Source organism: Anguilla rostrata, chromosome 7 (assembly GCF_018555375.3).
Source record: "Anguilla rostrata isolate EN2019 chromosome 7, ASM1855537v3, whole genome shotgun sequence".
In the NCBI taxonomy this organism is placed as follows: domain Eukaryota; kingdom Metazoa; phylum Chordata; class Actinopteri; order Anguilliformes; family Anguillidae; genus Anguilla; species Anguilla rostrata.
The window spans coordinates 22,925,811-22,948,864 of NC_057939.1; the positions used below are offsets into that span (position 1 = coordinate 22,925,811).

The 23,054-nt window shown below is 43.8% G+C and overlaps 3 protein-coding genes across 3 annotated transcripts; 2 read left to right on the forward strand and 1 right to left on the reverse strand.

Moving 5' to 3' along the window:
* Nucleotides 1-762: 762 nt before the first annotated feature.
* Nucleotides 763-3,126, forward strand: LOC135258576 (GTPase IMAP family member 9-like). The gene is made up of 2 exons (XM_064342044.1): nucleotides 763-2,047; nucleotides 2,561-3,126. The coding sequence occupies exons 1-2, from the start codon at nucleotides 1,195-1,197 to the stop codon at nucleotides 3,124-3,126; spliced, it is 1,419 nt and encodes a 472-aa protein (XP_064198114.1). The 5' UTR covers nucleotides 763-1,194.
* Nucleotides 3,127-3,278: 152 nt separating this feature from the next.
* Nucleotides 3,279-8,525, forward strand: LOC135259419 (cingulin-like protein 1). Its single transcript, XM_064343822.1, has 2 exons — nucleotides 3,279-5,972; nucleotides 6,998-8,525. Exons 1-2 carry the CDS (start codon nucleotides 5,153-5,155, stop codon nucleotides 7,777-7,779), a joined length of 1,602 nt encoding a protein of 533 aa, XP_064199892.1. The 5' UTR covers nucleotides 3,279-5,152; the 3' UTR covers nucleotides 7,780-8,525.
* On the reverse strand, nucleotides 8,447-22,532 carry f13a1b (coagulation factor XIII, A1 polypeptide b). The gene is made up of 15 exons (XM_064343821.1): nucleotides 22,380-22,532; nucleotides 19,437-19,627; nucleotides 18,252-18,440; nucleotides 17,458-17,706; nucleotides 16,935-17,053; nucleotides 15,696-15,803; nucleotides 15,312-15,486; nucleotides 14,523-14,661; nucleotides 13,094-13,197; nucleotides 12,845-12,933; nucleotides 12,479-12,632; nucleotides 11,551-11,826; nucleotides 11,171-11,331; nucleotides 10,682-10,818; nucleotides 8,447-9,623 (listed from the first exon to the last, which is right to left on the reverse strand). The coding sequence occupies exons 2-15, from the start codon at nucleotides 19,585-19,587 to the stop codon at nucleotides 9,482-9,484; spliced, it is 2,193 nt and encodes a 730-aa protein (XP_064199891.1). The 5' UTR covers nucleotides 19,588-19,627; nucleotides 22,380-22,532; the 3' UTR covers nucleotides 8,447-9,481.
* Nucleotides 22,533-23,054: the final 522 nt, after the last annotated feature.

The following is a 23,054-nucleotide window of genomic DNA, read 5'->3' on the forward strand; positions in this document are numbered from 1 at the left end:
CCCTTGTTGGGCCGCCAGATGGCGGCACTTCTGTTTTGTGTCCTGCTCCCCTCCTGTTAATTGTATGATTGTTTCAATTGTCTCGTTATCCCATCATTGTTCCCACCTGTGTCTTATCCCCTCCTTCTGGTTTGATTGTTTTTTGAGTTCACCTGTGTCTTGTTACCCCTGTCTATTTAAGTTCTCTGTTCCCTTGACTCGGGTGCTGGTTCCTTGTGTTTGTTTCCAATCTCTGTTGCAAACTTTATTTACCTGCCTGCGTTTGTTCTCACTTGTGTTTGTCCCCGAGTTGTGTTTGTCTCCTGACTTTCATGTACCTGCCTTCTTGTGTTTGTTACCTGACTTACATGTACCTGCCTGCTTGTGTTTGTTCCCGACTTGCGTTTGTTCTGTCTTGTGTTTGTTCCCGACGTATGTTTCATCGTATGTTTCAGACCCTTTGTACCTGCCTGTGTTTTTACCTGTTTGTGTTTTGTTTCTGACTTGTATTTGTTTGACCTACCTGTTTGTTTGAATTACCCTTGTGCTCTGCCTGCCTGCGTTCTGCCCTGACCGTGTTCTGCCCTGCCTGTATTTGTGAGTCCCTCTTGTTTTCTGCTTTGTTAGTTATTTTTTGAGTTTGTGGTTTTGCCCATTGTGGCCTTGTTTGTTCCCTGTTTGTTTACCTGTTAGTAAAGTCTTTGTTAATTTTCCCCTTTTTGAGTTTCGTGGTTTTTTCCCACTCTGCGCCTGGGTCCCAGCACCCGTACCGCTACAGGTTTGAAGTGGAGACATACCAGATTGAGCTGAAAATCCAGTCAGCGATCGAATATGTCAGTTTGAATAGATATGGAGCCATTCTGGATATATGGACAACAGAACCCTCAAGATGTAAGTATTGGATATACTGCAAGTGAATACAATGTTAATTGGCCTACATTACGTATGGACATAGAAAATCATATTCTGAATTATTTACTTGGCACTGAATTATTTACTCAGGCACTGTCCTGAAAGGGGAACAATTTTATTTTTTTGCAAGCTGCAAGTCTACTGCAGCTGAAATTTTAGCCAGCTCAATCAACCACATTAAATCAACTTCACAATAGAAACTGAAAGAAAGCCGTCTTCCTCTTTCTGGGAGACAGCTGAGGATCAGTCGGGATGTCAGGTTCTGTGAGAAGTCTGCCGTTGTAGAACACTGGCACTGCTCAAATGTTGGAAAATCAGGAAAGAGGGTGTGGGGCAGGTAGGGCTGATCTCAGGCTGGTGCTCCTCGGGGGCAGGAATTCTGGAAAGAGCTCTGCAGGAAACACCATCCTGAGGAGAAGCCTGTTTGAAATCGACAAAATGAACAGCGGATGTAGGATGGGGCAGGGGAAGGTTGCAGGCAAGAAAGTCACTGTGGTTGACACTCCAGGCTGGAACTATTTCACGGCCGCCATCCCAAAGGAGATCAAACAGGAGACAGAGCGCAGCGTGTCCTTGTGCTCCCCAGGGCCCCACGCCTTCCTCCTGACCATCCCTGTGGGTTCAGACGTAAGGCTGAAGAGACTGGACGAGCATATGCTTCTACTCGGGGACATTGTTTGGAGATACACACTGGTGCTGTTCACCTGTGGGGACAGGCTGGCTGGCTCTACAGTAGAGGAGTACATTGTCAGCATAGGTGGTGGTTTGCAGAGGCTGCTCGGACAATGTGAGAACAGGTACCACGTACTCAATAACTTAAACATGGGAGATGAAACTCAGGTTACAGAGCTCCTGGAACAGGTAAGAAAAATGAGCTCGAACTGTTCTCGATTCTACAGATGTGGGATATACTGGCAGTTTGAACCAGACATCCAGCAAAAGCATGCACGGGAACCAAGGCAGCAAGGAACTGAGAGAAACAAGAGAGAGGAACAGAATTGGAGTTGCAGAAACCAAGGAGGGAAGCAGAATCGTATTGAGGTTGGCCAGAGAGGAGAACAGAACCAGAGTGAGAGAGACCAGGTACAGAATACCAGCAACTGTGGAAAAGTGCCTAAGAGCAAAGGAACAACAGAAACCAGCCCTCCTCCTATCTGTGAGTGCCAAATTCTTATTTACACTTGATATAATAGTTCATAGCCATGAAATCACAAGTTCGATATGAATGCATAAAGGCAGTGCATCAGACCTGCATCGACCCCGTTGGCATGGATGGGCCAAGATCTTCAGTTCTTCATGCTTCTTCATCCAGTCCATACATAAGAAGCATGAAGAACTGAAGATCCATTGTTTGCCTAACTCTAGATTTTAAGGCGGCCAGGTTACTCAGTATTTGAAGTAGATCCACCATGAAATATTTTACTGTGTAATTACCGGAACAGTGTGGTTAGCTTGTTCTTTATTGATGTGAGTCTTACTACATTTTCGGAGACACTGACTTCTCCATACATTCATAAAGCACTTTTTAACTCAACTCCAAATCATTCAGCCATGCTATTGAAAATGGGCGTTAAATAAATAGTGACTATATTTTTTATGTATGCTTCTGTTATTACCTTTTCTACCCTTCCCACCCTGGACCCTGCACTTCTTCCTCCTGTTCCCCCAGTGAACTTGTTAATTGCAACGCTCACAGGGACTCTGCAAACAATGTCCACGAGGGAGGACGAGAGGAGGGCGGGGACAAGGGGAGCACAGGCAGAAAGAGAGGAACCAAAAGAACGAATGGAGAGTGTGGAGAGGGAGAAGGAGGCACACCTAATGCCCCCTCACATGCCCAACAAGCTTACTTTGAGCGCACCAGCGAGACACACACAGGTGCTGCAGCAGCTGGGAGAGATGGCAGTGCAGCTTGGCGAGGTCACAGAGACGCTCAGACTGACATGTGAGGAGCAGGCCAGGGAGGAGGCAGAGAGCCACAGAGACGCCGCGCTGCAGCTCAATGCTTTAAGAACGCAGTCTTGCTGCAGCTGCACAGGAGCACACCGCAGCTCTGACAGAGAGAGACCGGGAGAGAGAAAAACTGCAGGCCGAGAGAGGCTGAGAGAGGCACCGAGGAGAAGGACAGGAGATGGAGAGACTAGAGAGAGCCCGGGAAGACAGAGTGAGACTGAGAGAAGCACCGGGAAGGACAGAGATGGAGCTGAGACAGAGCACGCGGAGAGACAGAGATGAGAGCTGAAGAGAGCACCAAGAGGACGAGAGTGGAAGACAGAGACAGAGCACGAGAGGACGGAGGAGGAGAGACAGGCACGAGAGGAACAGAGAATGGAAGTGAGACAGAGCACGAGAAGACGAGAGATAGGACTGACAGGCACGAGAGAGCAGAGAGATGGAAAGACTGAGACAGAGCACCGAGGAGAAGGACAGAGAGATGGAGAGACTGAGAGAGAGCTGTGTGCAGAAAGATGCAGAAATACAGAGGCTTAAGGAGGAAGTAGTGGAGGTGAGACGGCGGTTTGAGGAAACTTCCAGAGAGGTGCAGAAGAACAAACGAGTCCTTCAGCAGCTCCAGGCGCTGGTGGCTCTGGTAAACGAACCTGCTGAGAGAGATTGAAACCAGGCAGGATTGTGGGTGGGGAAGCTCCTTCATGCAAAAAAGGATAATAGCATTTCTACTCACAATAAATGGACATATACTGGCATTCTTATACATGGGCATAACTTTATCGTAACTACATAATATAATTTGAAATATGCAAACAAATGATTTTAATATGTCAGTTGCTATAGAGGAGTAGTCACATTACCGTCTGCTCATAGGACTGTGAACTGTTTAATGCGATGGCATACTATGCGCTATCCATACTGTACACATTGAATCATCTGAATGCAACCTACTGAACCTACTAGTTGGTTAGTAGATATGTACTACGCAGTTTGACTGGGGTGATTTTTTATGATTGGGCCCTATTAAATATAATGACATTACTGTATCAGGATATTTGCTGTATCCCTGTTAAACTGGTTGATAGATGAGATAATTTGTGCTACCACTTGATTGACTTGGAAGGAAATCCAATCACTGCTCAAATAACAAAATGTATGTCATCCTAAGGACCTTGTTCTAAACAATGAACTCCTGCATACGCTCTATGGTTTGAAGTGGAGACATGCCAGATTGAGCTGAAAATCCAGTCAGAGATCGAATATGTCAGTTTGAATAGATATGGAGCCATTCTGGATATATGGACAACAGAACCCTCAAGATGTAAATATTGGACATACTGCAAGTGAATACAATGTAAATTAGCCTACATTACGTATGGACATAGAAAATCATATTCTGAATGATTTACTTGGCACTGAATTATTTACTCAGGCACTGTCCTGAAAGGGGAACAATTTTATTTTTTTGCAAGCTGCAAGTCTGCTGCAGATTTCAGCACAGAGATTTCTGTTTCCATCACAGCCCCTGTACCTCGCCTGCTCGTGCTACGCAGTTGCTTGCACACAGAAATTTCCTGGCCAGTTTTTATGCAATCAACCACCCGTAGATTAAATGTGATTTTGTCTTCACTATGGGACACTGTAGGCAGGACACAGACTACATTCTTCCCCATACCCTGTCTACCCCAACTTGATCATCCCCATGCAACGACTCTTTTTCTCCCCCGACCTAAACTCTTTCTTGGGCTGAGCCTTGCTGATCACCTCCTAAGTAAGCATAAGAGAATCAGAAGTCAGATTCATTCAAATAAGCCTTAAAATAGGCCTACCCTGTCATGAATCATTATAGTAGCCAATGTATTGTATTCAAAAAAGAAAAGTAAGGAATGTTAGGCTGGATGTTTGGATAGAATCATTATCTGTCTAGAGGCCATTATTCATGCAGTTCCAAATTAGGTATTTGGCTTCCGGCACACCCCTAATAGACACAGGCCACAGAGAGCTAAAACAACAAAAATGGTGTCACTGTCCAAAAGCATACACACTGCACTGTAAGTACAGAAACAACAAAGTATATTCTACTGATATGACGATGCAGTAGGAACTGAAGCATTTCTGTGGTCAAACGTGTCATCATATCCTCCTGCCATGCTGAAATTTGAACCAGCTCAATCAACCAACATTTAACCAACTTGACAATGGAAAGTGAAAAAAGCTGTCTTCCTCTTTCTGGGAGTAAGCTGAGAATCAATCAGTAGGAAGGGCAGGTTCAGTGAGAAGTCTGCCATTGTGGAACACTGGCACTGTTCAAATGTCGGAAACTCGGGAGAAAGGGTGTTGGGCAGGTAGGGCTGATCTCAGGCTGGTGCTTCTCGGGGGAAGGAATTCTGGAAAGAGCTCTGCAGGAAACACCATCCTGAGGAGAAGCCTGTTTGAAATCGACAAAATGAACAGCGGATGTAGGGTGGGGCAGGGGAAGGTTGCAGGTAAGGAAGTCACTGTGGTTGACACTCCAGGCTGGGACTATTTCACGGCCGGCATCCCACAGGAGATCAAACAGGAGATGGAGCGCAGCGTGTCCTTGTGCTCCTCAGGGCCCCACGCCTTCCTCCTGACCATCCCTGTGGATTCAGACGTAATACTGCCAAGACTGAAAGAGCATATGCATCTACTCGGGGAGATGGTTTGGAGATACACACTGGTGCTGTTCACCTGTGGGGACAGGCTGGCTGGCTCTAAATTAAAGGAGTACATTGAAAGCAAAGGTGGTGGTTTGCAGAGGCTGCTCGAAAAATGTGAGAACAGGTACCACGTACTCAATAACTTAAACATGGGAGATGAAACTCAGGTCACAGAGCTCTTGAAAAAGGTAGAGCATATGAGGTCAAATCATTATGAATGCTACATACGTGAGAAATGGCGGCATGTTGAACCAGACGTCCAGCCAGAGCAGGAACTTCAACTGAGTCAGCAATGGACTGAGCCAGATGAGAGAGAGGAACAGAACTGGTGCAACAGAGACCAGGGACAGGAACAGATCCAGAGTGACAGAGACCAGGTACAGAATACCACCAACTGCGGGAAAGCGCCCAGGAGCAAAGGAACAACAGAAATTAGCCCACCTCTTACCTGTGAGTGCCAAAGTCTTATTTTTGCTTCATACAATAGTATAATATATACTTTTTTGCTTTAAAATTTGCTTGAAATAATATATATTTTCACTTTAATTTTACTTTGCTAATGTTTTGCCAGTGAAGTAACAGTAATCCAGATTGAATTACAATGCAAACACAAAAACAAAGATTTGAGTTTGAAATGCAGCAATTCCCTTAAGTGCCATAGCATAGTCACGAAAGGCAGAGCAAGAGAGTGAAGTGCTGTGGTTTATACATGGTATATTATTCAATTAATTAAGGTAAGAACTTTATTTTTATTATTTCATAAAAATGGCTTTTATGGCTTGTTATTGATGCTATTTAATAGCTAAATTAAATGCATTAATATACTACTATCAATGTACTACGGGTGCGAGTAGTTAGCAGAAGTAAACTGTTATTTAACTGGGCTGATAGGTGGCTCGTTCTGCCAAAGGCACTGTTCCAGCATCATAACCTTGACTGTGTTCTCCTAAATTGATAGTGGAGATTGCAGCATTGAGCAAAGCTGGCGATAAAAAAAAATCCACAGTGGGAGAAAGAAGGAAAAAACATTAAACTTCGATAGAAAATACATTGAAATGAAACAGGAAAATGAAGTGGCACTGCATCAGTCTGCACGGACCCCGTTGTCACGGATGGGTCAGGCAGGGCCACGGACACCCGACTGTATTAATATTTCTGGGTACGCTGCTGGTCTGCACGTCTGGTTACAGGGGGAGAAGGAAAGAATTCATTGGCTACTGATCTGAACAGTGTCAGCGTGATCAGCTTGTTCCTTATTGATGTGAGTCTTACTACATTTTCTGAGATGACCTCTCCAGACGTGCATAAACTGTTTTTAAATTCAACCCCCAATCACCCAGACATGCTTTGCAGCATGAGCCAACTGTTCTTGAATGTAGGCTTTAAATTAATTGTAACTGTAATGTATGCTTCTGTTATTACCTATTTTACCTCTCCTACCCTGAACCCCACACTTCTTCCTCCTGGTCCCCCAGTGAACAGGTCAAGGGAGACGCTCACAGAGGAGGGGGAGCCGAGGGAGAGTCAGCAAGAGGAGGGGGACATCTCTGGCCCCTCTCTGGAGGCGGGGGCATTGCAGGCGGAGTGGGACGTGGAGCACGGCAGACCTTTGAAGGAGAGGGAGGATGAGAGGAAGGCAGGGATGAGGGGAGCACAGGCTGAAAGAGAGGAACCTAGAGGACGAGTGGAGAGGGAGAAGGAGGCACACCTAACGCCCCCTCAGGTGCCAAACGTGTGTACTTGGAGCACATCAGCGAGGTATACACAGGTGCTGCAGCAGCTGGGAGAGATGGCAGTGCAGCTTGGCGAGGTCACAGAGACGCTCAGACTGATGTATGAGGAGCAGGCCAGGGAGGAGGCAGAGAGACACAGAGACGCCGCGCCGCAGATCAACGCTTATAGAGTGCAGTCTGCTGCAGCTGCAGCTGCACAGGAGCACACCGCAGCTCTGACAGAGAGAGACCAGGAGAGAGACAAACTGCAGGCAGAGATAGAGAGACTGAGAGAGAGCACTGAGGAGAAGGGCAGAGAGATGGAGAGACTGAGAGAGAGCACTGAGGAGAAGGGCAGAGAGATGGAGAGACTGAGAGAGAGCTGTGTGCAGAAAGATGCAGAAATAGAGAGGCTTAAGGAAGAAGTAGCGGAGGTGAGACGGCAGTTTGAGGAAACTTCCAGAGAGGTGGAGAAGAACAAACGAGTCCTTCAGCAGCTCCAGGCGCTGGTAGCTCTGGTAAACGCACCTGCTGAGAGAGAGTGAAACCAGGCAGGATTGTGGGTGGGGAAGCTCCTTCAAGCAAAAAAATATAATAGCATTTCTACTCACAGTATATGGAGATACGGTATATTGGCATTCTTAACTTTTAACAGGCCTTCCTGAAAATATTTTCAGCCTTTTCCCGATACAGTTTACTGTTCCAATGTTATCAAGACATAATACTGGTGTGTTTGTGAAATAATAAATTGTAATTCATTTGTAATTTGTAATAAATTGTAATTCACAGCATTGATTTTACTTTGTTACTAATCTGTTATACATCTGTTATTACAAATAAAGGCCCTTTCAAACTTATTATTCCTACATTTTCTTAGGTAGTCCTTTAATCCTGCTTTCTTCTGAAAAGTACTTCAGAATCAAAAGCAAAAGAAAAACAAAATACATGAATTAATACGTTAATTCATTCTTAATTAATCCCAAGATTGCCTAATATAAATACACTGTAAATGTAAACCTGCAGCCTTCCTTGAGATGTTCTGTGCAAAAAACTGGAATCATATTTGTTGCTGTGTGATTGTGGGCCTCTTATTAATACTTAAAAAAATGTAATTATTAAATAAATAGCATAAACGATACACAACAGCAGCCTCTTTTTTGTCATTTTATTGTCTGTTAACATCAGTCTGAAATAAATGAAGCAACATCAGTGTGGTTTCAACAGCATATTTAATGGAGAGAGAAAAGGAAATGTAAAATGAAAATATATGCATTGATGAATATTAAGTAAATACACAGTACAGTCAACTCCAGTTGAATGGCTTGGGCAAAATTTTATTCACGTCTCAAAAGATAATTGGTTGGTTTTGGGTGTAACATGGTTATATCATAAGCTTTCACTCACACATGGATTTCATATGTGTAGGTTTGGAGTGGAGACAGGGAGACAAGCCACCCCCAGTATTTTCACTCGAATGGGTCCCTCGATTTGGTCCCTAGCTATAGCATGCTTGAGAGACTTTACACTTGACTACAGGAGATGAGCTGGTCGAGCAGTGTCTCTCCTCAAGAGTTGAAATGAACCCACACCAATGGACTTGCTTGACTTTAAATATGAAAGCTGGGCTAATATGGTTAGTATGCTAATACAGCCATTTCACATCTCCAACAGCTATGCTCTCTAATCAACATTAGCTGCTTCTGCTTGCTTAAAACGGCATGTGAATGGAATGCTTAAACTGCATTATGATGACCTTATATTGTGATCTAAATATATGCAGTGCTGTCAGCTGGAATAAAGTAACATTGAGCTCTGGAAGGCATAACCTTAAATACAAGTTAAATATACTGAGCGATACCAGTGTAGGTATTGTTGTAGAGAATGGAGCTCCACAGCCGCTGGTTTCACTGCTTTGGACATGCTCGATGACATCAGAGCAAAACGTACACCCCATTTGTCTGTTGTGGTAGCCACCAAAACCCACTTTGAAAAACCTTCTTTGTTCTGTTGGAGAGCTCCCACTCGTTCTTTTGGTCATCTAAGGGTGCATAACTGCTCTCCAGTATCTTCAACAGTGGAAAGAGCCCGTGTACTGTGACTACTCTAGCAATAAAAGGACAGAAGACGAAAGACAGGATGGGGAGGAAGAGAGGTAATATAAAATGCTGGCCTGCTCATAGTGAGCGCGACCCGAACCTCTCACCCTCTTCAGAGATAAGAGGCGTGGGCAGGCAGAGCGCCGGCGCTTTAAGGCTTGACGTTGAGCAGCACCTGGCTGTACACCTGCCTCAGGGCGATGCAGTCCAGGGTAACCATCAGCTTGGTGGGCCCGGGCCGCCGCGGAGTGAAGGAGTCTGGCCATGTCACGGAGGAGTTCGGGGAGATCAGGCTGGTGGCGAAAACACGGAGGTGTCATTACTACGCACCACAGGCAGAGGGCAGCGCTAATGACTGAGGGCGGGGCACACAGAGTCAGTGCTGCAAGCTGCAAAGGAGGGGTCAGCAGTCATAGCTAGGAATGAAAGAGGACTCACTACCACAGACTGCAGATCGGGGGCAGCACTGCTCGATTCAATTAAAGCAAAGGCATCGTTTTTTTATTGTGATGCAAATGAACAAAATGCATATCAGCTCCTTTAGCTGCATGAAAGAGTGAGGTGTCCAAACCTATGTAAAGTGGCGCATGTATTCAAAAAGAGAAATATTTACAAAATATATATTTTAGATTATCAAATGTGGGTGTTCAAAAGCCTTCACGTCAGAATGCAATCAACTGTTGGCTGAAACTTTATAGTTTCAAGTTTCTTTCTTATAGGGTCACACTGCCACCCACAAAAAACACACGTCGCATTTTCACTTGCGTAACCTCAGAAAAACTGAGAACTTTTTTTGCATAGATGTCACTTCAACTGAAATACTTCTGGTGCTTCTATACCAAGACAAAGACAACTGCTTTGAAGACAAGAGGCAGGGCTTGTGCTTTCTAGCTTTGTGTATGTCTGACTGGCCCAATGGCTATGTCTTCTCTTAGCTGGCATAATAGAGGGCCAAGGGTGCCAAAGAACAGCAGCTCCCAGTATTAAGCTTGGGTTAGGGTTAGCCACGCTAACTGCGAAAGTAGCTAAGTCCACTGATTATTTATTTGTTTTGTGCCGCTTGGTTCAAATGTTTCCTGAGGATTCTATCTCATGCCTTGCACTGCATAATGAAAATGGACTGTATCTTTGTTTAATCTAAAACTGCTTACAAGTCTTTTTTCCCCCATTTATATTTCTGCCTTTTGTAACATTTCTTTAAAAAAAGCCAAGTCTCCGCCATTTTGATTGCTGTCCCACTAGTAACCTAAAATGGAGGCGTAACAAAACTCCTTTGTGATTACGCCTGCATGTGAATGAGATCTGTTACCTGCTTGAGCCTGAGTTCATTAACTGATGCCCCTCTGTTTACCTGAAGTGTTTGATTTTGGGAGACATGAGCCCCGGCCCGTCCATGCGGAGGTACACGTTATCCAGGCTGAACTGAAACGGGTTGGTAAACTCCACAGAAACCAGCGTCTCCTCGCTAACTCGCGGCTCGCCCATCACCTGCGGAAGGATAGAGGAACTCGGGTCAGCTGACTTGAAAAAGCGCTTGTTGCTGACGCTTGCCGACACATGCAAAAAAACAAAACAAAAAAAAGAAGACCCTAAAAGCAAGCCGCAATGCATAAACTCTTCACTACTTTTCAACATGGAAATAAATAAATAAAAATGGTCTATAGTTCATACTGGATGCATGTACCAAGTCATTTCATTTATCTATTGGTAAATGAATGGAATTTGAAAACACGTGATTAGTTTCTTCCGTGATCTTTTTCATAAGCTTATCCACAAAGTGCAGATCTGGCCCTTCGCTGTTGCGCTTTTTGAATTTGCTTTCCGCGAGCGGCTTTCGGACCTTTATGAAGAGCTTGGGCACGTGCAGGGTGATGACTCGCATGGCCGAGACGATCTGGTCTCCCTCCTCTACGCGGCCAGTGACGATGAAGTGGAGGTTGCACTGCTCCACCAGCTTGCTCATGTAGTCTTTGGAGCGCACATCCACTGTGACCCGCTCGGCTGGAACACAGTATAATAATAATAATAATAATTGCCCTGTGATATTGACGGCCTGTCCAGGATATATTCCTGTCTCTCGCTCAATGCAGGCTGGGATAGGCTCCAGCACGCCCCCAGCGACCCTTTTCAGGATAAGTGGGTATAGATAATGGATGTATGGATGGATGTATGGATGTGTGGATGGATAATAATAATTTTATGAATTAAGTCCCAACTCACTCTGCAAAGGGTCCAAGGTGACCTTCAGGGTCTTGTACTTGATCTCATCGCTGGTGACACCGGTGTAGTAGACCACGTAGCCGTTGATGAAGGCGTTGATACTGCGGTGGTCCCTGCTGTGGTTCTTGAACTCCAGGGTCAGCTGGAAGTCGTCTCCCACGCTCACTTCCTGCACCAGAATGTCCACTTGCACGTCCGTCTCGGGGTAGTCCACCTTCTGCCGTCCCAATCCGTACTCCTCCGCCTTCTTCGAGACGGTGCGCTCCTCCTCGGTGCCTGCGCAATTTCAGACTCAATCAGATTTAGCGGTATTGGGGCCAAACCAGTCATGTACACTCCTTTCTGGGGTTCAACCAATCAGATTTACCCTGTAGGAGTATCGACCAATTTGATTTACAATGTGGCTGCCAGCAAACTTCACCTACATGTAATTCTGAGCAATCAGATTTACCAGTGTTGGGTCCTGTCCAATCAGATTTACCTGAAGAGTTTGGCAAATCTGATTTGCCGAGTTAAATCAATCAGATTTACCTGAGTGTCATATTACATCTTTCATTATGAGATTTTTTATGGGCAGTTATCTATGAAGTTACGAATCTTGACAGCTTTACCCTTAACAGATTTACAGTTTAAAGGCTTTACAATGTACTGTAAGAATCTGTTTTTTCTGAATGCCTTATTTTATTGAGCATGATTATATAAAATATGCTTCAGACACTGGTTTAGCATCATTTACCCATCAGTTCCTGCTACAAGCTGTGCTGTGAAGACCAATTGTGCTTGCACTGAATTTCAAGTCAAGAGTGTGTCCTCAATATTTAACTTCCTGTAAAATATTTATCTTTTGTGATATTTAATTATTTATTGAACTAAAATTATATATACTGGGTTACATTTAAATGTGGGTTATATGCCCCCCCAACCTCACCTTCAGGGAACTTGTACTGGCTTGTGATGTCAAAGGGATGCTCTCCACCAATCGTTTTGGTCAGTACCATGCGACCCACATGGGAGGTGTTCACTTTAACAGCCTGCATGTTCCCACTCTTGTCCCGTTTGTAAAAAATGACATCGCTGTTCACCTGGGGTGGACAGACACATACCACAAGCATAAATATAATCATATAAAAATGTAATTAAAGAAGAAGACAATCGTTAAATATATCATGATATGCCTAAATATATCATGATGTATTTTTAAGGGTTGCTTCATGTAGATTTCTAACGTTCTGGACTCGTAGTAGTAAAAAGACGAGCACAACTACTGAGCTGAGACAAGGCTGAAGCTCTCTACCTCAGCGAATATAAATGGCGCATCGAAGGGGAAGCAAATCTGCCCATGTTTGATGGCTCGGACAGAGGCAGGACCACATCGGTACAGTCCTGGGGGAAAACAATTTTAAAAAATTATAAACAGACATAGCGAGAGATATTTATAATCTTTATGACAACAACAACAATAATAATAATAATAATAATAATAATAATAATAATTTAAAAAAAAGAAGAAAAAGAGGAAGTGAGTTGGGCAGCTGACTCTCACCATCGCTAGTTTCCTGGGGGGTTGCGTCTACAGCCTGCCACCCTCCAAAGCCTGGAGGAAGGTCAGGCCTGGTCATGTAGCATTCGTTCCAGCAGTGATAGTTCCTGCAGTTAAAACCACACCCATGCCTCAATGTATGCTGACATCATAGTGAAACTAGCAACAGAAAACTGAGGCTGCACACGAACCACATCAGTGGAGTCACTGCACATTGTTAATGACTGACTGTGACATCACCAAAAACCAATCAAATAGCTTTGCCTTCCATAGCACAACTGGAGTCTCACATTGCACATGCACATTCCTTGTCCTTTCATGTTTTTATGGTTACACATGAGCCTATTGACAGGAAGGACAGGAGAACAAGTTAAAAATACAGCTGACTATTACACTTCAAAAGTGGTGGTTTTGTGTCAAAGCTGACCTTTACAGGTCAATTTTTTTCTCTCAGTACAGTTTTGATATATGATTTCAGGCTGCAGATCAGTCAGAAAATCTTTGAAACTGTAGAAAGCAACCAGGACAACAGCACTGACCTACGATCAGGTTCCTCTTCCATATACTAACTGTTTCCAATGCGAGCTAATAGGCAACACTGATCCCAGGTCAGTACTCCCAATGTGAAATGTTTTATGAACGTTGGCCCTGCTCTCATCCTCTTTGTGTCAATGGGATGATGTGTGACCCTAGAAATGTGGAGGGCATGCAACCAGGCTGCGGGGACCGCTACATCCTTTTTATGGGGTGGCGCAGAGGCACTTTTGAGCAGAGGCTCGGAACTGTACCCCTAAACATGACTGCACATTTACGTAACATGATTACCCTAGAGCAGAGACCCTAATTTATGAGAGCTATCTCCCTCTCAGAGGATTCTCTGGCAGCCATTCTCTTGAGGTATTGGACCAGATGACTGAAGTCATTCTCTTTGGATAGCAAGAGTCATCCCCCGCTTATCCAGATGCTAATCCGGAACAGATGGAAATATGCATTTCCTCTGAAACCCGTAATTCTTGTCCTTGACCCTGGAGTACCACAGGGCATTCTTTGTCCCAGCTCAACACAAAGAGTACTATTTCAGCAAGCCGTAAATTTGATACTGGTCTGGACAGAAGGTCTCATAGTTATGTAAGCCATTTGTGAAATATAGGTTTTTTTTATTTGAGGTGATTTTAAAAAATGTTTTAACATGCACTAGGTAAACAATTTAGTGACACAAATGGTGTTTCAGGTACCAAACATCACACTAATTTATTCTTGGGCTATAACTTAACCAACTGTGTTATTTCTATCTTTCCTATATAATTTTTCATGCGAGTAATTTGTGCAGTGCACCAGTTTAATTTATTCATCTACTTTGGCAAGAACCCATAGTCGTAAGTAATTTTGATTGATCACAATCTTGCATGACATCAGCGATGGAAGGCCTTACCAAATGGAATCCTTGGTGCGAGCTCTGTCCACTCTCCCGTCCTCGTCCACGATGATGTCAGTTTTTAAGTTGCCATCGTTGTCATGGGCGGAGTAGAAGTTGGTGACCACCCTGGCTGGGATCCCTAAACATCGCAGGACTACGACAGAGGACAGGACGCCAGTCAACCAGGATACAAAAATAAATAAAACATAACATAACTCAAAGAGTTAAACAGGCCTTGAGCTCCTAGCTTCATAGGACCCTTTGTGAGAGAGATTTCTTTATCGCTTTGCGTTGGCCAGGGTGTAAATTAGATTTTTTCCTCTTTGTTTGAATAATAGAATGTTTTCATTTCAGAATCTGGAGCTTTCTTCTTTGATGGAGGATGGACAGATAAAGCATATCAGTTTTTTTGCACTGGCTTTTGGTAATCTGGAAAAAGTTAACATTTTTCTATTGAACAAAAATTTCCCGCACTAGGAGTTTTGTTTTACCTCATGTGCTTGCTATGTAGGAATTCAGACCTGGTGTTTGCTCTCTCTGTAAAAAGTGCTATACAAACAAATGAATTGAATTGAATTGAATTGAATTGAATTGAACATGGATATATGAGGGACAGAAAGGAGTGAGACCTGGTGTTTGCTCTCTCTGTAAAAAGTGCTATACAAACAAATGAATTGAATTGAATTGAATTGAACATGGATATATGAGGAAGGAGTGAGAATGGCTAGCCTTCTGGGCAAAGCCGGTCACTTGTTTTTTTGCCAAATAGTGAGGCGTTTGAAAGGTGTGTGTGCTCGCGCTCACATGTGTTGAACACCGCTGCGTAGACCCAGCACTGCGCATAGCAGACGGGCCGCTTGCTGGTGGCGTAGGTGAGCAGGATTTCCACGCTGCTCGTCCAGGACGTGGGCGCGACGCCGTAGGTGTAGTCCCCGCTCCAGTTCCCTACCAGCACTCCGTCGTCGTCGCGGGAGTTTATCTGGCTCCACAGGAAGCAGCAAACACGAGAGAAAGAGACAGGCACAGACAGGTTACCGTAATTCGTCTAGAGGAAGAGTCTTGGTGAATGTAGGAGGTGATTAGTCGGCAAAAGTGTAATACGTTTAAGGGGTTTGGCTATGATTAGTCTGGAGGAAGCGCTCATCACATGTCTACAGTATTAGCTGTGATTGGTTTAGAGATACTTACCGCAGCAGAAGCCTTGCGGGCTACTTTGATTGGATCTCCCCTGTTGGTGATGGGCATCTGAGCTTGGTCCATCACATACAGACAGGCATCGAGAACTCCATACTCAAACTGCATCAGAAAGAAGGGAAGGGAAGATTTTTCTGGAATCTCTGACTCTCCAAGACCGATATCAGATACATTGACTTTAATTGACCATGCAGCAGTACACACGTAGTACAAGTTGAGTTGAGCTTTCATTTCGATGCGCACGTATCCATGATTTATGGAATTCACAGTTCCATTCAGTGCAGTTTATTGCATGACACAAACACGTCACAAATGTGGCTTTCTAAACCCACTGTAGGCATAGCGCCAAATAAAAACGCTAATTGGAACTAATAAATATTTTCTTCCATCTACCAGGACAAAAGTCAGTGTATAAAGATATAATGGCACAATTTTTTGGATTCTTTATTCATTTGAAATGTATTTTTTTTCTTTATTAATTCTAAATTGAGAGAAGAATATAATATGCCTGAGCTAGTAAGGCAGATACTGGTCATTTAGATGTTTGGAAACTGAACTAGTGAAGCTCTTAATACTTTTAAAGCCCTGTGGACCAACAACATAATGACCTGGAATACAGTTTGGTGTCTGACCAAATCAAGGGCATGTGAAAATAGGGGCAGTTAATATTTATGAATAATTACATCACCTTAATAACCGCAAATATATTGAGTCATTTTTCAACCAGCAGACAAAATCTTCTGTAGAGTATACTTTTTACATGAAAGCAAAAGTTCATGAGAGGATGTGTCAGCTCTCCAGAAAAAAAACCTCTTCTTTGACTCAGAAGATGAAGTAAACTGATTGCAGTGTGCTTCTTATGCATTACATTTACTCATTGTTTTATGGTTTTATCTGTATGCTCCATTAATCTCAGTCAAAACATTTATATGTGGCTTAGATTTATTTATGACAGTGCTGTGAAAGGAAAATTTGCCTCTTTGTTGCTAAGAGAAAATCAAGGGGGCAGTCTAAAGTAAACAAGTTACAGGTCCAGCAGTTCCTGTACTCTACAAACGAATCACAGGCAAGTATAAATAAGCAAAATGTGAGTATCTGGTCATCACAAGCCAATCAATTGATTGTTGATTTTATATTTGTATTTGTACACAGAAGCTTGTTTTTCATTGTTATGTATGCAGTCCCCCATGTTGAATCATAGCTGTCGGGAGTTTTCAGGGCAGTGTCAATCACCTGTCCAAAATTCCATGGCCTTGCAGAAACATCGCCAGCCTCCCCATGGTAAACGACCCCTGACTCTTCTAGGATGTACTCTTTTCTCTCTGTCTCATCCTTCAGGAACACAGCATCATCTGAGGAGAACAGCCAGGTAAGGCAATGGGTGTGGGAAGCATGCAACCTACAGTATATGTTGTTTGGAGCTGTGAACTCACATGCTTGAGCAAGGATACAGTGGCAGTGCCCTAGCAGGAATTTGAACCTGCAACCTCTTGAATTACAGGTCAAATCTCTTAACCACTGCACTACATTATACAACACAGTACCCCATACCACAGGCGGCAGCTTTTTACAACAGTAGTCATTTTTGACAGAAATTGCAGTGGCCAATGGGGGTGTGGCCATGAAGGCTCAGCCAGCATTAAGGATGCAGAAAAGGGAGGCACATGATGGAGCTAAAGCAGGGACTTGTGAGTGAAGTCAAAAATCAAATTATTTGTGAATGACGTTCTAGGTTATTCGGGCACGTTATAAAGACCTGACGCCCAGGGGTTGAACAGGACATAGACGTCGTGCTTGACTTCTCTCCGGGTCCGGCGGATTCCGTAAGGGGTCAGGACCGCCACGTAGGTGCGGAACTTTCCCACAATGCTGTCTGGCGCTGCAGTGATTCCCACCGTGACCATGTTGTCAATGCTATCCAGGACACGCCCCCTCCAGAGCCCCATCCTATCAGGATCTGGGAAGACGGGGATGTAGGTGCCCTTGCTCGTCTGTGGGCTGGAGCCTGGGGGGGGAGCACATATGCAGCAGTGTGATTGAACAATATGCTGCAGTGCGATTGGTCAAGATTTGAATGATGATTACAGCTGATACAATCAGTCCTTTTAACATAGGCTAATGCATGATGTGAGTTTTACATAGATTATACAGTTATCCTTTCACTGTTGTTTCTAAGGCTATGTTCAGACTGCACCGAAAAGTTTTCAATAATGTATGACTGAATTTTAATGTTTTTGAACTGTGTGAGCATAAGAAAACACCCATGGACTTCAGTTCCGATTTGTGCTCATCTGGAGCAACTTGCATGCAATTCCTGTGTGGATGCTTAAAACGAAATTCTTTGGCAATGCATGTGCTTAGTGTGTGCTAATGTTGTTGCTACTCTGCACAGGTAGTACTGGTGGGCTGCATTCAAAAATTAATTGAACAGTCATACACACACAAACAGATATGCCGCAGCCAGTCCTAACTAGCTGTTTTTCAAATCATGCAAATTTGACCACCTGACACAGCTTAGTGGATGATGTCATAATTAAGGGACGGACTCACCGATGACAAACTCCAGCAGGAACTGGTCCTTGGAGGGGTCGTAGGCTCGGTTAAAGGTGATCCTGATCTGGAACTCTTGGGCCCGGCGCACGATGAGCAGGGGGCTGGAGTACAGGGAGGTGTGGTGCTCCCTCTTGTTGATTTCATTCGGTTGGGCGAGCATGTTCACGTCCCAGATGTCCAGGAATTCTGACAAACGCCAAACCAGAGGGATGTCACACCAATTCTCATTGAGAATTCAACATTATTTGGGGTCAAATGGGGCTTTTACAGTATGCCTGTCTTGCAATATGCCAGTAAACATATTCGTGGTCGGTGGTGATAGAACATGTCTGGAAATAAGCTCAGCTTCAGTGCTTCGTCCTGGTTTTCTACATAAGAGTTGATATATTTATGTTTTGCCTGTGTGTGGTGGAGCTCCTCTGAAAAAGAGACCTTGGTCGCAGAGGAACCTCTCTGCACAAATAAAGGTTAAATTAAATATATATATATACACACACACACACACACACACACACACACAGACACAAATATATACTGTAACTTGACTGTAACCTAAATATCACACTGTACAAATGAGTAATGCAAAATAATAAACACTGATAACATATGTGAGCTCATTTCTACAACAGAATAGCTTTCAGAGAAAGAAAAGCTGTTGTGTTTTGATAAAAAAATGAAGCTGTTAGTGGTTATTTCAGAATGTCAGTAGTCTCGTATTGGATTAATTTACGGGAAAGGAATAAAAAATATGCGCACACACACACGCACATTGTCGCTGGAACGGTATGTTCACTAATCTGAGGAAAGCATGGTTCACCACAGTGACTGTGTGAATCCACAGTTACCCCTTATCAACGGCACACAAGGTATGGTCCAGGCTCCTTACCAGAAATGTGACATTGCTGAATATTTTTAGATCACTTCCTAAAACAGACACGCACACACACACCCACACATACTTTAATACAGCACACCCCCCCCCCCACCACACACCCACACACACACACACACACATACTTTTATACAGCACAACACCACACCCCCCACCCCCCTCCAAACACACACACACACACACACACACACACATACTGTAAACACTTTCAGAAATTTGCACGTACATACAAACATAAAGATACACACATACGCACTTACGCTGCATATAAACAGACGGGCGTTGCTCACCTGCCAGTGGGGGCGGGCCACGGGGCATTAGCCCAAAAGGCTCAAACTCGGGGGAGTCCTCCCCCTCAGCGTTGGAGGCAGCCACCGGGACATTGCTGCGACCGCGAAAGGACACCTTCTTTTTGGGAGTTTCAGGCTCTGGCTGAGACATGATTCTGGCTGGCTCGTACGTCTTCTCTCACCTTTGAAACCTGGTAAAAGGAGGAGATGCTGCTTATATTGCATGCTGAAAGACACTGGGATTCAATGAATTTTCATCCTTAATTTTCACTATTAATGAAAAGCAGGAATTGCAAAAAAAAAGATCTTTCAACTCTACATGAAAAATTAGTACTGTTAACATGTATAATCCAAAGAAGAAAAACAAAGTTAAAATAAAATAACTCAAAAGAACAAAATGAACAAAACAGCAGAAAGACATGCATGTCTCACCAGAAAGACATTTTTAACTGTCTCTACAAGAGGCACAGCTGTGGGCAACCTTCCCAGTAACACACGCAAACAAATTAATTTGATGAACACAGAAATAAAAAAAAGGCATGATGAAGGAAATTATCTGCAGATGTCGGAGGCTGGAACTCAATCATAAATTAGTTCCAGCTAAATTTGTGTTGGTGCTGTTGGTGACTGTGACTTAGCTCCCTTTTTACATGCATCCCTTTTACATGTACAGGTATCCTTTGACAGTCATTGACAGTTCCTTCATGTTGTCACGAGTTGGCAACAAGGCACTACGGGCATCCAGCCAAGTAGTGGTTGCATCTGAACAGAACCTATGGTCAGTGGGATAGGTTGGTTTTGTGGTTCTTTCTGTATGATCAGTAAATGAATTGTATATAATTATATTATCACAGATTACATTATATAATATAATCTGGCCAGAAAAACAGGTACTAAAAATGTTCTTATTTAAGTTATGAGGGTTAGCCTTTCAAAGGCTGTTTGGTGGCTTCTGTCCAAGCATACACTACATAAACTCAAGATCAACATTATATAACACCAAGGTGGAGACATTTTTGATATACAATAATTTGTTTCATAAACCGAAGGTAGGTGTGGTATGGCTGAGCTCATGACATGGGCTGCCCAAACCATTAACATAATAGTTACATAATTGATGTTTCCAATTACAGCATGCGAATATTGACTGAAAATGGAAAGTTGGATGTGTGGCGGCCATCATAGTCTGCACAGTGAAGGCTCTGTTTCCCAGTAAACCCGCCCATCATGCGGACATTTTCTGAGTATTTTTGGCACTGATTGCACAAGGGGGAAACTGCATTGCCTGTTACTGGCTGTTTTAAAGGGGTGGGGACCCAAAATGCAGTGGGCAGAGGATGGGACTCACCACATTAAAACACCTTCCTAGGTTAGCATGCAGGATCAGATTTTTTGCTTTGCTGAATTTAACTCTGCACTTTTGTTTTATATGTGCTTTATTTAAACAGCGACTTTATGAACACTTAGAGGCTGACAAATGATCAACAGAGTAAAAGAAGTTGGGTTGCGTCATAGGAAGGGTAGAGGAATTGTACCCTTGAGAAAAGTACTACATATTTCTTCCATTGAATACCCAGCTAAGCAAATACCCCCTATGAGAAATGTAAAGTATGAGAGTCTGTTCAGATATGTTAAACTGTTAAACAATAAAAGGCATTTAGCTATGATATTCTGCAAGAAAATTGTTTTCAATGTATGTTTCATGGACATTAAACAACCAATCAGCAAACACTTCATCAGCCATAATATATGGAAAAAAAATATATTTAAGTACTGTAGCTTATTCAAGCGCACATGAAGCCTGGAACAAATTATTTGAATCATTAACTGTATAAACCCTTAAAATAATGCTTTACCAACATATTTCTAACACTAGCAGGTGGCCACACATTCTCTTGCTGTTTTTGGAATGAGCTGATTTACCACATGTATCACACATCTCGTTTATGAGGCTAACGCCTATCACACATGCACCTCGTTCCTGATCCCAAGGAGTCACCCTTAAGAGGATGTGACGACTGCAGTCGGGGCGCTACAGTCATTTACTGAGGATAAGGACAAGATTCAATCAACACTTTTCATTTATTGCGACTTACAAATGCATCCATGCATTACTTTTATTCTTCTCAATTTGGCGACTTGATTTTGGTGAACGCTGCACTAAATTGCGTTCATATAGAAAATATGTAGCACTTGCAGAAAATTGTGAGCCAACTGACTGAATCCAGACTTAACACTCAGAATGCACACAGAAACACTTAGCAAATGCAATAAATTAATAAATAAAGAATAAAGATCGATCAATCCAGAAGTGAACATGCTCACGTTGCTTTTTCAGAACAAATCATTTTAAAAGACATTACATTTAGAGCTAGTAACTGAATACATTGCATAGGTAAACAGACTGGAGTAGGAGACAGGATACAAAGTTTAGAGTGATACCAGGCTCTTCCTAAACTCCTCCTGTACAAGGTAATATCATGATCAGTGATATCATTAACATTAAATGACAGACACACTCACTGCATATGACCCAGTTTCAATCGTGTGCGAACAATAGAAATTCCAGTGTCTGGGTAGTGCTGTAATCTATTCAGAGTGAAATAATGCACTTAGCATTCCAGAGGAATTGCAAGCACTCCTGCAACGCTCCTCTGGAACACATTAAAAGAGCGGTTTTTTTTCTCCAGATATGCTCATACAGCTGCCACATTCCATCTGGAATAACGGCGGAGGATGGGGACGGGAGAGGGGGAGGGGGGTGGGGTGGGGTGGGGTGGGGTGGGTGGGTGTGAGGGTGGGGTCGAGCAGTGGACCAGAGTCTCAGTTAAAGAGGTGCACGTAAAAAGAGCAGAATGCTGGAACACGACCCCCGGCGAGAGGCGTTACGCTGCGCGGAGATGGTTGCAGATAGAGAGAGACGCTCTCCCCTCCCTGGCCTACCTGTGCTGAAGAAAGCTGCGCTCCTGAGTCAGGGCCTCCGAGGGAATCAGACGGTCTGAGGTGCAGAAGCTCTGGCCGAGACCGCTTCTGCTCCTACTTATACCGGAGGGGGGGGCGGGCCTTCTGGAGTAGGGGCGTGTGCCTCGCCAGAAGAGTTAGTGCTGACTGGTGCTGGTGGCCTGGCGGTTTGGGGAGGGGGGGTGGGTGGTGGGGAGGGGTTCTGTCTTGAGGGGAGGTGGGGCAGGACACATTATTAACTGGATAAGGAATCTGCCACCTCTCGTCTGGGGGGGGGGGGGGGGGCAGACGAAACAGACGAGCATGCAACAGCTGCAGTGAAACCCGCCCCTCGGTTTCGGGCGAGAAGGGGGTCACTGTGCAGCTAACACAAAGCCTGTAGTGTTGCACATCTGTCCGGCGTGCCCGCAAGTTGCATTAGTGGGATTTCAAAATTATATTTAGGTGGAAAGCTACATATATAGGTTTAAAACTGTGGTGTTTATGTTCATTTATTCCACAGATTTGCTGTGATACTCTCTTGCAGAGAGTGCAAGCCATTTCAAAGTTGAGCTTTTTGAACTGATCTGTTCTTTAAACATGATTTTTCTCTTTATTCGAAATTGGTAAACAGTATCAGTAGACAGCTAATTGTAACTTGAGCTTAGGGCTGTGGTT

Coding starts and splice junctions, on each gene's coding strand:
- LOC135258576 (XM_064342044.1), top strand. CDS start 1,195: ATGTTGGAAAATCAGGAAAGAGGGTGTGGGGCAGGTAGGGCTGATCTC. Junction 2,048..2,560: donor AACCAGCCCTCCTCCTATCT/GTGAGTGCCAAA, acceptor CTGTTCCCCCAG/TGAACTTGTTAATTGCAACG.
- LOC135259419 (XM_064343822.1), top strand. CDS start 5,153: ATGTCGGAAACTCGGGAGAAAGGGTGTTGGGCAGGTAGGGCTGATCTC. Junction 5,973..6,997: donor AATTAGCCCACCTCTTACCT/GTGAGTGCCAAA, acceptor CTGGTCCCCCAG/TGAACAGGTCAAGGGAGACG.
- f13a1b (XM_064343821.1), bottom strand. CDS start 19,587: ATGTCTCAGCCAGAGCCTGAAACTCCCAAAAAGAAGGTGTCCTTTCGC. Junction 17,707..18,251: donor CCTGCTGGAGTTTGTCATCG/GTGAGTCCGTCC, acceptor CTCCCCCCCCAG/GCTCCAGCCCACAGACGAGC. Junction 12,633..12,844: donor CGCCATTTATATTCGCTGAG/GTAGAGAGCTTC, acceptor TGTCCACCCCAG/GTGAACAGCGATGTCATTTT.